The 17,891-nt window shown below is 38.7% G+C and overlaps 1 protein-coding gene across 4 annotated transcripts in view; it reads left to right on the top strand.

The window, feature by feature from the left end:
* Positions 1 to 17,891, top strand: part of ADAMTSL1 (ADAMTS like 1) — a 402,391-nt gene that overhangs the window by 326,955 nt on the left and 57,545 nt on the right. For all 4 annotated transcript variants that reach the window (XM_077171393.1, XM_077171394.1, XM_054652544.2 and 1 more), the window contains one exon: positions 1,131 to 1,260. In XM_077171393.1, coding sequence (XP_077027508.1) covers positions 1,131 to 1,260 — 130 coding nt within the window. The remainder of the gene's footprint in view (positions 1 to 1,130; positions 1,261 to 17,891) is intronic.

Genomic DNA, 17,891 nt, shown 5'->3' with positions numbered 1-17,891 from the left:
AATACAGGGGCTATGATCAGCTATATAGCATTTTGGTCCTCTTGAAGGATGTGAAATCATTTTTTGCCTAATAACATGCTCTGGAATTAGCAATACCAGAATATATTGTTAACTCTGTGACATGTTTTTAGAGGTCTTTAGGTCTTACAACACTTTATCTTGGTTTGGGTTTTTTTCCCTTCACATTAGTGTCTTTAAAAATTTGTGAGATGTTTTGAAAAAGTGGTGGTTTTGAAACTGTAATGCAATTGGTGGGAGTTCAATCTTTTCCTAACTCAGGTCTCAGGAATGAATGTAAAAAGCATACTTTCATTGTATTTGAACCACTGTGGATCAGATTCTCAGGAAGTTCAGGCCAGTTATTATCCTCAGACCCTCTCAGACCCCTTTTATCCATGGGGAAATAGATATTTTCTCATCCATTCCTCTTCCTTGTGGGATGTAATGTTGCAATCCCTGATGTTCTAGCTTCCTAACCTTGTGATCCAAAAAGCCTGTGATGCCCCTAGTCATAGGAAAAGAGAGTAACTGGTATGCCATATACTACATAAGGATTTTGGCTGTCACAAGGATTTTCTGAGTTAAAATATAATAACCAAATCTTCCAGTTTCTCTTAAGTCCCAACAGATGCTGTTCTTTCCCAGGTCACTCTTACCTGTTCTTCCCCAACTCTCAGATATACCCTGTGGGTTTGCATCTTTAGTTTGGGTGCAGGCCCATGGATGCAGAAGAGTAGACTGAGAAGAGCTGAATTGTCTGACCACGTTTTACTTTGCTTTTGCAAGTCATACTGTTGGTTAAAATACAGCATGTGAAAGCCATGGCTGTCTTCACACCTTACCCTGCTTGGCCTGAAAAATGAAGTGCCTCATTGCACTTTATGCAAAAAAGAATAAAACTAAGAGCACTGGACAATTTTCTGTCCAGGGAGGTGAGCAGTGGATGAATCCATGCATGGACTGCAGTGCTGAGAAACCTCTCAGCTAGCCTGAAAGAAATGACAAGTGTGCAGCTGGGGCTGGGTGTCACCACGTGCTGCAGCCCTGCTGGTCCTGCTGGGCCCACCGCTGGCCTTGGCTGCCCCTGCAGGTACAGAGAGCTGGTTGTGACCATTGTTTGTTGTGTGCAGGTGTCCAGGAGGCTGTGGTGACCTGTCTGAACAAACAAACTAGGGAGATTGCAGATGAAACCCTGTGTGTTAGCAGCCGTCGTCCTCCACAGCTGCTGAAGTCCTGTAACCTGGACCCCTGCCCCCCAAGGTAGGCATAATTTTAAGTGACCCCAAACCCTATTGCCTTTCAGTCTGGAGGAACACACTGCCTCAAGCATGCCTTTCTTAGACTGCAGGGGCTTACACCCTCTTTCTACCACAATCATATTGACCAGGAAGTACAAAGCAGCAGTAAGACCAAAGGGCAAACTTCAGACTGTTTGTCTCTTCAGGTCCTTCAAGTAACCAGTTTATGGATTGGCTTAACTTTACCCAGAGTTTTGTCAAGTTTAAAGAGACTTCTCCAACCTCTCCTCTCAGAAAAGGTTTTGCAGAACCTGCTTGTCCCTGGCCTCAGGCAGTTTCCACAATCATGACCCTAAAACAACAGATCTTTCTCTGCAGAGAGTCACATCTTCACCCTCGATGACAGAAAATAGCTTTTATGACATTATTATGGTTTATTTAAATAGGGCCTGTCAAGTCTATAGGATGTACTGTATACATATTGTCTTTTTTCCCAGCTGTACACAGGTGCATTTGCTCCACTGTGACACTGCAGCAGATTTTAAATACCTTTACATATAACTTTGGACTATTTAAAACACTCAGCAGTGTCCAGGTGGTAGATATACCTTAGAGCATTTATTGATAGGTGTATGTATGATTTATAAGACAACAGGCTACAGAGAGGTATGCTGTTATGAATAATAGTAGATTTGGGATACACAGAGAAGGTTCACATTAAAAATCAAAGATGGCCAGCATGAAATAATAATAAGGACATAAATAACAGTTTGGTTGGTAATCAGGATTTTGAATTTGTAACAAGCAGACAGAAATAGATTGAAATTTCTTTACCAAAGCATTACAAGTATTGCTTATGATGATACTGCAACCCTAACTTTGTTAAATTGTCTTTAGTGCTGGAAATAATATAGAAATATTATATAAATGTTTGAAAAAATTACTTTATAGGTGGAACTCTTGTGGTAATTCATAGGTAGAAGGATCAGTGCTGCTACGAGTGCATGGTAGAAGATTGAACAACCACTAATTCTGACATGAGAACTAAGTACTCAGTAGTTAAGAAAAAGCAAAACACACTCCTGTAGGCCAGTATTTATGACTTCTGTTACAAAAGTAATCTGAGTAATTGCGTGAATACTCCTTGAATTAATCTGCATGATTATCCATAGCTCTGTGGTAACCTTGCTACCAGAGTGGAGCTACTTTAAAGCAGCCATAGGTATGCATTTCTCTCAGTGGAGTACAAGAGGATCATTCTGTAGGTGAGAATCAGCTTGTGAAGCAAAGGTGAAAGGAGATTGCTGCAGAGGGGGCAGACTAAGCAGCTTTAATCCACCCCTAGGGCTGCAACTGAGAAGAGGGGAAATGACTCTCTCCCCTGTATATACAACTTCTCCTGAAGCCCCCTCAGTCTGGAGGAAATTGCCTGTCTGCAGGCCCAGGATGAAGAACAGCACCTATTCTGCAAAACTGTTCCTCTGATCAGAGCAAGGAGGCCTGCAGACTGCAGGCAGTATGGCTAATGGAAAGAGAGGCAACAAGGCAAGTTGATGTGTCTCCCAGGCAGGCTGTGATGGGATAATTATCTCCTTCATGTTTCTGAAGTGCTAAACCTAGCATTGTCACTGTGTTAAATACAATGGTACATTAATGAAAGAGTGTATAAAATCTTTTGCTTTATTATTTATTTCATTCATTATTTACAGCTACTCTAATACTTTTTTTAAGAAGGAACAAGTAAAGGACTATTTATTCAAATCAAGATTTTCTCCTTGTTTAAATCATAAAATATTTCAGAATTCTAATTCAAAAAAATTTGATCCAGGAGTCTGATGAAAATTTAGGCTAAAATCATGTCCTTATGTATGCTGATGAAGGCATTTCTACCCACTGACAAGTCCAAGAATTATAATACACTGTGGCTGTGAACTTAGATCTCTTCTACAGGAGTTTCCAAAATCTGTGAAATATTGATACTTCCCAGAGCTCTTGCTGATGACTGAGATGACTGAGAGAGCTGGCTGGTCTCATAGTGTTGGCTCTTCTCTCTATTTTCCAGCTGCTTAAGTGCGTTAACAGAAGCTAAAATTATAAAAACCACTTTCCTAAAATATTCTTGATGTATAAGTGACTGCTGGAGTATGCAGTTGTTGTGTGTAGAGGAGGCATTCCACTGAAAAGGCAACTGAGACAGTGATGAATGTCTAGGTAGCAAGGAAACATTGTCCACAGCATGAAGAAAAGGCTGAGAAGCCTTGCCGAAGAGAATAAAAATTCTCTCTTTATGTATTTAGAGAAATTATTCCAGTGACATTTCTTGAACCTAAGCAACCCAGCATGCTTAGAATTTAATGATTATGTCTAAAATCTAGTACAGTTAAAGATCTTGCTTAGGGAGAACATTTAAATGTTAGAACTGCAAAGCTTAATGCTGCTTCTCCTACGGGCATTTTTGGTTACATGGGAGGCTACTCTGTAGCCTCTCAAAGGGCTAGTCCTGTGCGATGGAAACAATTGTTTTAGCTGTTTTACTATAGATAGACAAAAGCACTGAACTACAGAACCTCATCAGCCTTTCTGGAGGGTCAGAAAAGCCCTCAAGAAAGGTATTGTAGAAGTAGTAGGTGAAGAGTAATTTCATTCTGGTTTTGAGCCATCTTTTTTCTTTTGGACACTTTAGAAGAATGATACTGTGCAGATATCAGTAACTGGGTTACTGTTCATTTTGTTCCTTACTGAAAATAGATGTGTATAGATTAGAAAACTTCCTTACTCACTTAATACTTGAAATTAATCTGTGGTGTCATCAGCCTTTTCAATCTGTAATTGGTTTGTCTTGGAACAGAATATGGCAAAAGGTAGAACATACTGGCAATATATTTCACATTTATGAAAACACCGAGGGATGATGGTGCTTGTACAGCAGCTGAGAATGCTTTGAAATTTTCTTTGGAGTTCTGGCTTAATATCTTAGGACATTACTATTCTGAGTACATGGAAGAGAGACAAAAACTAAACCACGGAAATCTGTCTTCAGATACTCACAGCTGTATGGAGTCAGAAAAATTCTTACAGAAGAAAGATTAAGAATCAGGAAGAGCTGCACACAAAAAAATGGAAGATTTCCTCCATATTCAAATCCCAACTGAGTCTCCTGGGGTTTCAGATTTTGTTGAGAGTTTTTTGCTTATTGCTTCAGGAACAATAGCAGAAAAAAAGTCCAGACCCTCTTCTCCTGGAAAGCAGTGTAACAAAATTTCCCATTTTGAACTGAATTAAGAAAATGGGAAACACTGCAGAGCTGATTGCTAAGTTGGGAGCTAATAACTGACTTTCAACACAATAGCTACAGAGCAAAATTTGTTGTCATTAACTTAGTTTAATATTTCTAGAAAAGGATATAGCTTGTTTTGATGTACTAGGAGAGCCAGCATGCTTTCTACAGGAAAGAGAGGAATGAAGACTGTGACAATATTAATTCAGTCATTCAGTCATTACTTAATTTGTGTCAATCAAGCTGTACCACTTGAAAAATTACATAGCCATAACTGAACAGAACACAGTCTTCCAGAAATAAACTCAGAATAGCTGTTCAGTGTCTAGAAGTTTCTTCTCTAAGTGAAAAATACAAAAGGGAAGATCACTCAGTTTTCCTAATTGCTATGTTAGTATTCTAAACTACCAAAAAAAAACCCCAAACAATTAAAAGAACCCTGTTTCAATGTTAGCTTGACTGTTTTCAGCAACAAAATGACTCACATCCAAAATGTGTCTTTTCCTCAGCCTCCACAGCCTGAATTACAGAGGCAGTCATCATCTAATCAGATATAATTGCTCTTGTTTATAAGCATGAGCACCTCATGGTGAGCCAACAGGCTCTACCAAAGGGGTGAAAGAGAATGTTGTAACTCTGTTATTAATTATAACTGCTCAATAATTTGGTCAATGCGTGTTGAAAAGTTTTGGTAAACATGTATGGAGTAGTGAAGAGAGAATCAAAGCAATGAAAACCAGATGGCTCAAAATGGAGGAAATTACAGGCAATTTTTACAGCTTTGTTCATGAATATTTTCAAAACTGAACTTTATTTCTGTGCAACAAAGAACAGCTGAATTTTACAAAATGAAGAGGAAAAAAAAAAAAAAAAAGAAAAAGCAGATGATTCTAGGAATAGCACAAAATTTCACCCCAGCACTCTCCCTTTACCATTGCAACCCTCTGTGGTTTGCAGGAAAAGACAGGAAACCATCTGAGTAGTTCTGATATCTAACCAAAAGGGCAAACGTTGCCTGAGTTAGCCTGGGCTCTACCTCATTGCCTAATTTTATTTATTTTTTTCCTTTCTTTTTCTTCTCTTCTGTGTCAGCTTGATTTGTGTTTGTGTGATGAATCACCTGTTCTTATTTTAATGTTTATTTGCTAAATGTGGTATTGTCATCTGTTCTGCTCTGTTTCCCAGCTGAAGTTAAACTACAAAGGATTAAAAAAATCAACATGTTTTTCAAGGCATTAGATTGGTGATAGACCAGACTTAGCGTAAGGCATGCTCCCATCAACAATCTGAAGTTAATTCAGTATGGGTGAAAGGGCCAGAGCTTTCTCTAATCCATTACAGGGGACCTGTGTGTGGAAGGGTGTCAATACAGATGTGTTCTGCATTGGTGGGGGGAAATAGTAGAGCATCTCTATCTAGTTCATGAAAAAGGTTAAAAGGTCTGCAAGTCATTATGTCTACAGATATTGCACTACAGCCTTACTGGAAGGAGATACCAATTCTTGCTATTATCAAAAACTACCAGTTCTAGCATTTTGGGTTTTTTCAGAGTTGTAAGTTAGAATTAGCATTAATGAGGCAAAGATGGTATTACTGTCTCTTTGTGATGTAGAAAGGTTTTCAAATCCTCACAAACCAGTGATGTATTTTTTAAATGGGATGCATTTAGCTCTATTTTTAGCTGAAGCACGCAAGAGAATGGCTTTGAGAGCCTCTTAAGATGTAGCCCACAGAGCCTCCTGGGATCACAGGCCACAGCTTGGACTGTGATAGAAGAGGTTGGAGAATCAGACATTAGAAGGAATATGCTGTCACACAGGGCAGATTTGCCCTTATTTGATGCCTTCAGTTTGAGAAATATCTTAGACTGAAGCCGTGGACTTGATGAGGGAATCATAAGGTCATTTATTCTCTAGCTTTACTATGCTAAACACAGGCCTATACAGGGGCATCTAAACAAACTGCCCTCCCTAGGTGGCTCTGTTATGCTCTTAACCTGCATAACCTGCAGGACTACCCCCATCACTGTAGTAAAACCCTGGCCTTAAAACATATTAATCTGTGACCTAAAAACATTTCTCTTCTCTCCCCTTTTCTATAATATAATCTCCTGCTTTGCACCCTTTCTGGCTCTCAAGATATTGTCCAAGATGTGTCTGGCAGCCTGCCCTTCCCCTTTCTCTCTGGTTCTTCTCTCTGGCTCCCCAGTGTCCTTTACACAGCTGCAGTTACAGTGATGTCCCCAAGGAGACTCTTCTCAGCCATGTGTGTCACATAGAAATGTGAAGCAAAGCAACTTGCAAGTTCGGAGGGTCAGAGGAGCTTGGGAGCCTCCATCACACCCTGCCTCCAGCTCTTCTAGTTTAAAATTTCAGAGGTCTTCCCCCATTTTGTTTTTAAATAATATGATGATTCCTTCATTAGATAGCATTACAACAAGAGACATATGCCTTCATTTCAGCTTCTATTTCCATCAGACTACTATCTCCATAAAATATTAGAGTGCAATTACATTTTTTTTTAGTAACTTCTACCATATATCCTTCTTACTTTGAATGATAAAACACACTTCTTTATCAGAATGCTGTATACTTAGATAGATTATTTTCCTCTACACAGATCTCCATTTCACTAATTTCTCCCAGTTAGTACACCGTTGTGTTGAAACAATTCTGTCATGCCCTAACACAGTTTTGTTATAGCTTGGTTTGTGATGAGTATTAGCTTTAACTCATGCTAGGGACTTACTGAGTTCCTCTGCAGAGCAGACTTACTCTTCTTTTTCTTCCTGGCACAGTCAATTTTATGGGTTTCATCACCTTAATACAGTCCACTTCTCCTAACCTTTCTCTTCATTTATGCTAGAATTTAGAATCCACTGCCACTTGATATTTTTCACTATTTTGATCAAACACCATCACATTCCAATGTTTCATATGTTAGCTTCTACTCCTCATTTTTTTTTTCTAAATTTATTAGCAATCTTCATGAGTATTAATTTACTGCCTCACCAGCAGGATTTCATTCCCCAAAGAAGCTTTCCCAACAGCAAAAACCCATTTCTTTCCTTTTGCGCCGAATATGAAGTCAAACATTTTGTAGCATATTTAGCAGAATTAACTTTTTCATGTCAGCATTAACATATGAAACAAACTACAGGGTCTTACGAATTGTTGATTTTACAATCTTCACTTCCTTTAAAAAGGGGTGAACTGAGCAGCACCATTATATTTTTCACTTGCAGTATTGCTGAAGTAATTTGTAAGACTCTGAGGAATACCCAGTACTTTCAAACCAATAAACCTTTATGGATGAAAAGATAAGATGAGCAAAAAAAAATTAAAATGTGGCCCTAATTCTTGAAATGTATTGTATGGTTCTGTAACATAGTTACTCATCGGGTTCACACATGAAATAAAAGATTCACACATGAAATAAATGGAGAAGGTGCCCTCACTCCCATTCAGTTTGGAGTGAATTAAGTACCTGTTAAAGGAGTCAGACTGATGAAATTATGAATTCTATATCTGCCAAGCAGGTCTGTCACATCTCTGGAAGCACAGCAAGACCTATTTGTGCCCATGAAAATTTCCATCTTCAATGTGCAATTACCCATTAGAATTGTGACTAATTGTGTCTTCTATATTCTAACCAGCTGTTAGTTCATTCACAGCTTTGGGAGACACTTGGAGCACTCACACTGAGTTCTGTGTATCTAATTACCACCCAATGGATCCACAGATTTGTAACTGTGCTGTATGGAAATGTATTTGTTTGTTTAATTGTAATGCTTACGTTGTTCAGGTCTGAACAAAGATTTTCAGGTACATAAGACAAGTACATTTCCCTTCCCATGAGAGAGCAAGCTGCATTGTCTAAAGTGTCTATTTCTTGCAAGGTCTAAGAAGCCAGTTTCTCACTCAGGAAAATTTGGAGAAGTGCATTAAGTTGCCATTCTGGAGTATGTAGATTCTGCACACAAATCTTTGTAGATACAGCAATTAGGATGGAGATATGATGTGGTTTAATACCTTTAAATTTGCCTATGTACATCATAACTTTTACGATACCATCACTTTGAATAGAACTTTTCCTTCCATTGAGTCAGAATCACTTTATACTTCCATGAATCTGAATATTTTAACATAGTTGTGTTTGATGGTTTGTGGGTATAACATGAGTTTAGAGCCTCCCCATTCTAAGTAAGGAGCACCTGTATGTTTTGGTCTCTAAATGTCAATGTGAAAAAAAGCCTCTTTTAATAGAGAAGAGTGAGTGAACTACTAAATATATTATTGGTTACAGTTTCAGGGTGTTTAAATATAAAGTAAAAAGGAATAGAATCATAGAATGGTTTGGGAAGGACCTTAAAGATCATGTATTTCCAATACCCCTGCCATGGGCAGGAACATCTTCCACTAGACCAAGTTGCTCAGAGTCCCATCCAACCTGGTCTTGAACACCTGCAGGGATTGTGCTTCCACAGTTTCTCTGGGAAAGCTGTGCCGGTGTCTCACCACCCCCACAGTAAAGACTTTATTCCTAACATGTAATCTAAATCTACTCTCAGTTTGAAGCTTTTCCCCTTTGTCCTGTCAGTACATGCTCTTGTAAACAGTCTCTCTTCATCTTTCTTGTAGGCTCCCTGCATGTACTTGGAAGGCTGCTATTAGGTCACTCCAAAGCCCTCTCTTATCCTGGGTAAATAATCTCAATCCTCTCAGCCTTTCCTCACAGGACAATTTTTGCATCCCTCCAATCATCTTCATGACCTTCTCTGGATATGCTCCATCAGTTCCATGTCCTTCCTGTGCTGGGACCCCAGAGCTGGATGCAGGGTTCCAGGTGGGCTCTCAGCAGAGCAGAGCAGAGGGGCAGAATCCCCTCCCTGGCCCTGCTGCCCACGCTGCTTTGGATGCAGCCCAGGACACGTTTGGCTCTCTGGGCTGTGAGTGCCCATGGCTGGGTCATGTCCAGCCTCTCAGCCACCAGCACCCCCAAGTCCTTCTCCTCAGGGCTGCTCTCCATCTGTTCATCCCACAGCCTTTGTTGACACCAGGGGTTGCCTTGAGCCTGCATGAGATTCCCATGGACCCATATTTTGATCTTTTCCAGGTTGCTTATTATAAATATAAAACATAAAGATAAAATTCAGCATAGAATACTGGTTTTGGATGCACCCTTGGAACAAAATTCCTGTACTGCCTTTTTTGCCCTATATTACCAGAAGGACATTGAAGGGAACTCAGAGCAGAACATGGAATGTAAGCAGACATTTTGAGTTTCCTGAGTTCAATCACAGTTCCATATGGTTACATAGATATATTCTTAGGTTCTTTCCCCTACTAAAAAACAAACTAGAGAAACACTGTGTATCCTTTAATTTGAGAGACAGTCTGTATCTTCTTCCTTGGTTAAATAGTTCAGGAATAGGTCATCCTGTTGAAAATATTTTCCCTGTAATGCTGCCAGCCAGGTCAGCAAGAAGCTCATGTTATCTGCTGGTTTTGTGGCAGCACTGCTCATAAAACTTGGATTTGCTAGAGAATTACTGAAACCCAGTTACTGAACCCAGTTATCTGAACACTCATTCATTAATATACTTGCTTTGTCCATTCTGTTGACATCTTTACTTCTTTTCTGCCCTTATGATTTCAGGAAAGGCTTCTTTAGATTTAGGGAGAGTCTTGTCAATCTGTAAGACAAAATCACACATTTCATGAATATTGATCTTAGAATTTGTGAAGTCAGGCTTTTTGTATATTATTTCTGTGCCATCTACATCCATATGTAATTTTTTAAAGTTTCGTTTTAGAAGGAATTTCAGATTAAAAATCATCAGTTTCTCAGATGTGCTAAAAATCAGCACATCTTTCTCACCTGCAGAGCTTCTTCTTTGTTTGTCTTCTGGTATCTGTAAGCTTGCTGATGTCTTCCTCAGGAATAGCTGGGTTTTTTAATATTTTCATTATGTTGTAAAGGTAGGCCTAAAGAAAATGTGCTGGCTTATGACATAGTCCTGTATGGAAAGCACCAGTGTGGAAAGAGCTAGGGAGCTTTCAACATAAAGCAGCTCTCATGGGCAACAAGGTGTTAGTATGTTGTAATTTAAGCCCAGATGGCAGCTCAGCACCACGAAGCTTTGCACTCACACCCTCACACCTCAGTGGAATGGGAAGGAGAATCAAAACTAAAACTTGTAGGTTGGGAGAGTAAGATTTTAATAATTGAAGAGGAAGAAAAACAAGGAGGAACAAGAGATGCACAGTATTATTGCTCACCTTCTGACAAATGCTCAGCCCCATCTCTACACCCCAAACAACCCCCCTTCCAGGTAACTTCTCCAGTTTATTTATCAGGCATGACATCCTGCAGTGTCCAATATCCATTTGGCTGCTTTGGGTCACCTGTCCTGGCTATGCTCCTTCACAGTATTTTTTTCTGATCCTCCTCATTGGCAGAGCACAAGACCTAAAAAAAGACCTTAACTTAGTATAAACACTACTTAGCAGCAAACAAAACCAGCAGTATGTTATCAACATTATTCTCACACTGAATCCAACCAACTATAGAGAAGGAATTAACTCTACCTGAGCAGAAACCAGGGTATTTTTCCTTTGGTTCTTGGCAAAACAATCATGTAGACTGATCCGCAAAATTTATTTCATAAATTAATAGTTCTTGTTTTTCTGCATTGCTTGAATGTAGGTTTAGGGCAATGTACATTAGCTCAAACTCACCCTGGTGTAGTTCCCAGTGTGTTTCCTTCATGGACTTCTCATTCAGCTTCTGCCACCTTCTGTTACAAGTTCCACTTGCGCAATTTGTGTTCTATTCCTCAAACCTCCCAATATTATTTCTTAAACCAGCTTTCCACCTTTACACTGATTTACTTTTTTCCTTACCTGTTAACTGCTTCATTCTTGAAAGACCTACCAAGGATCTATTTTCATTGTATCTCACATAATAAACTAAACAACATCCTTGTAACAAGTTGCTGCTTTAAGCATAAGCCAAATCTAAACTGGTATTCATTTATCTCTTTAAACCTAACCTGGTCTGTGTAGTTATATTAAAGACTGCCATTGCTATCAATTACCTCAATGCTGAAGTTACCAACCAGAATAAAAGTCTTCTGTGAGGCACTTTTCAGTATCCAGTATGTCTGCTAATTCCTCAGACAAGTTCCCTGCCAAACCAGTTCACTTACCTGAAGCTGCCTTTTCATGTTCCTGTGTGGTTCATGCAATCTGTATCTGCAAAAGTCCCTTGAAAGAGCCACTGCACAACGTCCCTCTGTTCAAAATGTTGACAGCAGAACACAAACTCTCTTTTCTGTCCTGCCTGAATATTTGACGTTCTGTACCTACGACTCAAGGGACAGCAAGACTTTTTTAAAGTGCAGAACCTTATAAATATTGCTTGAAGCATGTCATAAGGTTACTCTAGCAATCAGAATTGTCAGCTATAGAGTTGCTTTTACCCTCTGTACTTCTCTGACTTTTGAGTTCCTTCTCTATGTTCCTCTGTTTGGCTCTGTTATATAAATACTGGCTCCCTGCCACAATCAGCTATAATGAGCTGCAATGTTAATTGATATCAGTAAGTTTATAGAGTGCAGGCCACTTCTGTCACCTACCAGAGCACTTTCATTGAGCCTTTGATCTGCTTATTTGTGTTGTCTGCGTATCTCTAATGGCCTTCCTTCACTTCAAGGAAGACACTTTTTGAAGAAACACCTCATTCTCCCTTGAGCACAACAATCTCCTGAAACTTTTCCTGTCTGTTCAGTTTCCTTGTCACATTGGAGACACTGTGCAATGGATACTGTACAATGGATTTTGTGAGGCAGGCACTGAACAACTCTTAAGTATTAATTGTTTTTTCTGGTTTTGCTGGTGATGATTTAAATGTACTTTCTTTGCATTTTCATTTTTTATATTTTAATGAGCATTGATTTTTTCAGAGCTTATTAAATCTCACTTTTCTTCTGAAGTATGTGTGTATTGTATGTATATTTGTAATGTTTGGTCTGCTACAATTTGAACCACGGCAGTAGGGAAATCCCTTCCTAGAGAAATCAGATCTGTGTTTGAACACCAGGGTTGAGGTCTTTGCTCTCATACTTCATTTCAAAGGAGCAGTCAGATTTTACTGTGAGTGATTTACCATCTGGATGAAAAATAACTTGTAGTTAAAGTCTTGGCTTTTGCCACCTTCTTTGAGACTTCTTTGATTATAAAGTCAAGAACTGACTTGGGAGTTCTCATCTCAGTCCTGTAGCTTCACTACAAGAAACTATGCCATCCAAATGGAATGGATGTTACATTTTCCTGCTCTTCAGAGCTTAAGATCACATTCTGGCATGGTATTTAAGATGTGATACTGAGCATATTTACTCAATCAAAGATATATATGTTAAATGAGCCTCAAGAAGGCTCATTTAAAGGCTCAAATGAGCCTTTCACATCTGAAGCAGGAAACTCTGCCACAAACATTGTTACAGGTTCATTAGGGAAAAGGAAGGGAGGAGATACTTGGGCTGTGAGCAGACCTCTCTGTCTTCATGGCCAAATGAAGAATGCACAGGTTGACAGAGGACAGGAGACAGGAGGAAGCCAGTATTGATATAATATGTGATTTACTCAGCCTGTTGTGTGCACATATACACAGCTGCCTCACAGCCCTTGCGCACTGAGGAATGTCTTTATGCTGGCAGGTGTCAGATGTTAAGTCAGATGCTTCCAGGCAAACCTTTCTCCACATTGATGAATGTTTATTTTAGAAATAAGAAGAGCTATTTTGTATCATTTTCATATGGTTTAACCACATAAAAATGGCAATAATTTCATTTTTGAACTAGTTTGGGAGGTCTTTCTCTAGAAAAGTGTTTACTTTTCCTGTGCAATGTTCAATTGTCTTGGCACTGGTAGAAGGGACTCTGTCAGCATTAAACCACATCCCTAGATAACTGTCTTATAACACCTAACACCTTAGAATGATTTGGGCTTTACCATATATGTTGCGCATATGGGAACTTATCCAAAGTTGTCACCTACATGGAGCTTTGGCTCAAGACTACAAGTTCTACCTACATCATTTACTTTTTCCTGACTGATTATGGGCATTTTAGGGAGTGTTTTGTACTGAGGGCTTGTAGCCCTACTGGGGCAACAACTAATTCTACTATCTTATCTTGCCATGAGTAGCTGCTTACTAGCCAGTGCCACTTTCTGATCTCTCTAGCTAGCAGAAGTATTGTCTGATCTCCAGTTCTTGTGGCAGTGAGAGGGACATTTCAAAACTGAGGTAACAGTGCACTATTGTCCCTGTTGTTACTCATGATGCAATAATGCCTAGAGGCTCCTGTCAAGCTGAGACACTGTGTAGCTGGTAGAGAAAGAAGAATAAGATAACATCTCTGCTGTGAGGCTACTACCTAAGCAGGCAGCATGGACAAAGGCCAGGGGGAAGGGGGGGGGAAACACACCAAAAAAACCCATACATCACTTTGTTGTGATTTTGTGAATATGAAGTTGAGACGCAGGTGGCAGAATGTTATGATCCAGCCCAGTACTTTACAATTCCCTTTGGATTTAGAGAGCATATACCCATACTCACAGGTAGCCCATGTTTCAGCAGTTCTGGTATCACTCATCTCTGAGTTCAGCAAAGAGCCAGGAACAAGATCCTGCTCTCTTGATCCTCCAGTTCTTCACCTGAACTGCTGGGGAACAATATGATATTGATACCTTTTTTTTTTTAATGTTGAAATAAAGAAGGAAAGCTCCTTTCTAATTAAAAATTAGATGTTTAGAACTTTACAGGTTTGCATGTTCATGTCACGTGTTGGAATTTTTTTAATAGCCTTAAGCTGAAAACAAATGCCCAAATTTAATTCAAAGACGACAGGAAAGATTTTTGTTAGGTATGTCAAGATCATTTCCCTATTACAAATAGCATAGTTAAACTGTCTTTTGAGAGAATCTCTAACATTTTTAGATTTACAGTAATACCATGGAATAATGGTCCTGTGGGGGTAACCACAGATTATTGAGTCTTTTTTGGCCATTGGAGCTTGAAAGTTGTTCCCTTTCTTTTATTCCGGGGAGCTGTGAGTATTTACATTTTAAGATGCACTGACCATGATAACTGCAGAAACTGTTTGTTGATGTGGAATTAAGCATATGCATAAGCATTCCTTAAATAAGCCTAATTTATTTAATGAGAATGTTCCAGAAAATAGCACTTTATTATTGGTCCTTTAGCAATTAGACTTATAATTCATAAAAGTGATGGTAGATCAGATTGTTAGTCTAATTCGTAATATATATTGGCCGATAAATTTCCCAGCTGGTGTTTTTCTGTTCATAAGATCTGTCCATTACTAATTCACTTCGTTAGTTTCTAGTTCCTGGAAATGCAAGAAACGCAGTGTTTTGGTTCACTGGGGTTTTCATTAAATTTTGTCTAGTTTTTAGACTACACCCTTCCCTTATCATTGTGTGTAAGAGAAACTAAAGGAAAACCATTGCCTTGAGCAGTCAGATCCGGTACTTCTGAAACTACTTCAGAAACTACTGAGTCTGCCTATCTTCACATGCATTATATGTCCGCATAGTTGGCCAACTCTAAAAAAAACTACTAAGATATCCTTACGGAAGAAAGAAACCATTCATTTGGAAAGTTAAAGGTTTCTGTGATCAGTTTTGGTTTTGAAATTTTGATGATACTTGAAAGAAGTTGTATTTTCGGACCATCCTCTGCTCCCTAAATATTTCCAGTAGAAACCTGTTTTCATCCATGTTCATTTGGAAAATGTTCACCCATGTGTGATACATGTGATACGTGTATCAGGGATACATATATTACTGATAGACATATATTTATATCAACACATCCAGCCCTATAAATTACCTCTTTCCTCTTACATTCCTCTTTGTTAGCCATCTCTAAATGAATCTGTGGTTTTGAATTTATATAGTTTTTGTTCAATCAGTTCAAATATTCAGTGTATTTTATGTATATCAGTAGAGTTATGTATCTATATCCTGAAGAGGATGAAAAGGTTTTGAAATCTGTTTCATATTAAATACAGTTGTTGAAATATTTTTAAAGTCTAGTTTGGGCTTACATACATAAACACTACTTAGATATTTAGGAGGTGGAGATGGACAACTGGTGAACTGACAATCCTAGAGCTAGAACAAGCCAGGGGTTCAGTAGCATAAATGCACCAAGGTCCTACTGTATGATAATGCTATATTTTTATGTTGTTTCTCTGTTACCACATGTTAGTAGAGTTTTGGGCGGTAGTGAAGGAGAAAGGAGAAGGGATAAAATGTGTGTTTTGGACCAAAACTATGCAATTCTTTCACCAGGTTCTGAAAAGTAATATGGGAAGTACCAAACAGATGACTTTCAGCTGTTCTATAAACCAGCAAGTATGCAGATTGTTCCTAAAGTCTATACCTTAACAGCAGCCACAGTCAGCTTACAAAGATACCACAAGTTCCACTTGTGCAAGGTTCCTTTAGCTTGATTCTGTAACTACTCTATTCAGCCTTTAAAGTGTAAGATTCTTTCCTACTTGAGTTTTAATTCTGGTATTGACAGATGCATAGAGGACATTCCTTTTTGTATGCCCTGTGTATTGGAAGAGTCAGTATGGCCAAAACACCCAGAAGAAAAGATGGAGGAATTCACAGCTAAGTACCACATGAACTAGGACAGGACATATTTCAGTTAGCATTATGTAACACTCTACAATAGGGACAAAACAGCATTACTACAGAAAAATAGTATTGTGTATATATTTTTAAGATTATTATCTCCAACAGTACAAGTATTCTAGAAACCAATTGGTAAATTTAGTAGGATAATATTAATTCAAAGTGTTGCAAGCACCTTTAGCTGTTATAAAATAATCCTACAGGCCTGTAATTCTGTAAGTTTATCAGTGCTTTTCTCTGTGCTTCTTAGGACGTTGAAATTCATGTAATATCATTTATGGGTTCAGTTATTTGCACATCCATACTCCACTTTAGACATGTCTGCTTTACTCTACATTCTTTACTTTTCATCTGTGAAAGCCCATATAAATCACTAGGGGCTACGAAAGTACAAGGGTAAGAAGTATTTGACCCCACAGTTCGTGAGCTCCTCAAAGGAAACTCCTCTTTAATGCATCTGGAAAGAATTGTGAAAAAACAATGTTAGTTATGGGAAGGGTTACAGATGCAACCTGCAACATTCAGAAGTTTTAAATACAAACAATTCAGAAAAACAAATCCCCTTTCTTTATGGAAACACAGCATTTCTTTCTGGAAGAAGAAACAGACACCCTCTTCTGAAGAAGCCAAGATGTCCAAAGGGTTTATGTGGCTTGTTAGCCACTGAGATGTGAATTGCCAACAGAAACATTTTGCATTTAACCAGTAACAAACAAAATGTTGCTGGAGGCAACAGCTACTGCCAGCACTTGAAAAAAAGAAATTCTGGCAACTAACTATGTATCAAAATAGATTCTGAAGTAAGAAAATGCCTTCTTTTCACCACCTACTCAAACGTCTTATTTTAGATTGCACCAAAACTGAAGGGTAGATGATATTTCCAATAATTCTGACAATTTCGTGGGAAATTCTGGGAAGACTACTCCCCTCAGATCACTCATATGGAGAACATACTCCAGCTTAGCTTAACTGGCTGCCATATGTTACTCCTTTTCCACTGAGAAATAGCTCCCAGTACATATGTACAGATTAGTGTCCTTCAGTGTACTGTGGCCTGGAAAGTGACCACGGGAACTTCAGTATGCAAGATGCATTTATTATTAGAAAGGGTTAAATAGATTGTTGTCATTGCTACTAACAGAACCAAGAATATTGTCTAAAAGCAAACTACAGCATCATTTGTGCTTACAGGGAGGCTCAGGATGGATCCTTTTATAACATCAGAGAATGTCACCAGCAGATGGAGCACAGTAGAGGAGCAATGTGCCTTTGGTCCATCAGGATATCATCTAGGGAGGAAAAAAAATTTCTTACCTGCTAGCTGTTTAAATATGTTAAGGGTGTTATTTGAAAGAAAGGAAACATGCTCAAAAAATAAAATTATAAAATAAAAAGAGGTTAGAATTGTTCAGTGATTGTAGGAGAGCACAATCTTAAATGGTTGAGTACTGTGTTTGCTAACATCGTATGTTCTGCGTGCACTGATCTATTTCCATTGACTCCAGATCTCCAAGCATCAGAGTGGGTTTTTTCTGCTTCTTCCACAAAATGTGCTACATTCTGCTGACATGCTTCATAACTTTTCTTCATTATCTGCTTCCATCTGCCTCCATCCTATTTGGAGCCTGAGGGTATTTTCCTTCA

Source organism: Agelaius phoeniceus, chromosome Z (genome assembly GCF_051311805.1).
Source record: "Agelaius phoeniceus isolate bAgePho1 chromosome Z, bAgePho1.hap1, whole genome shotgun sequence".
NCBI classification, from domain to species: Eukaryota; Metazoa; Chordata; class Aves; order Passeriformes; family Icteridae; genus Agelaius; species Agelaius phoeniceus.
This window is presented reverse-complemented; position numbering and strand designations above follow the sequence as displayed.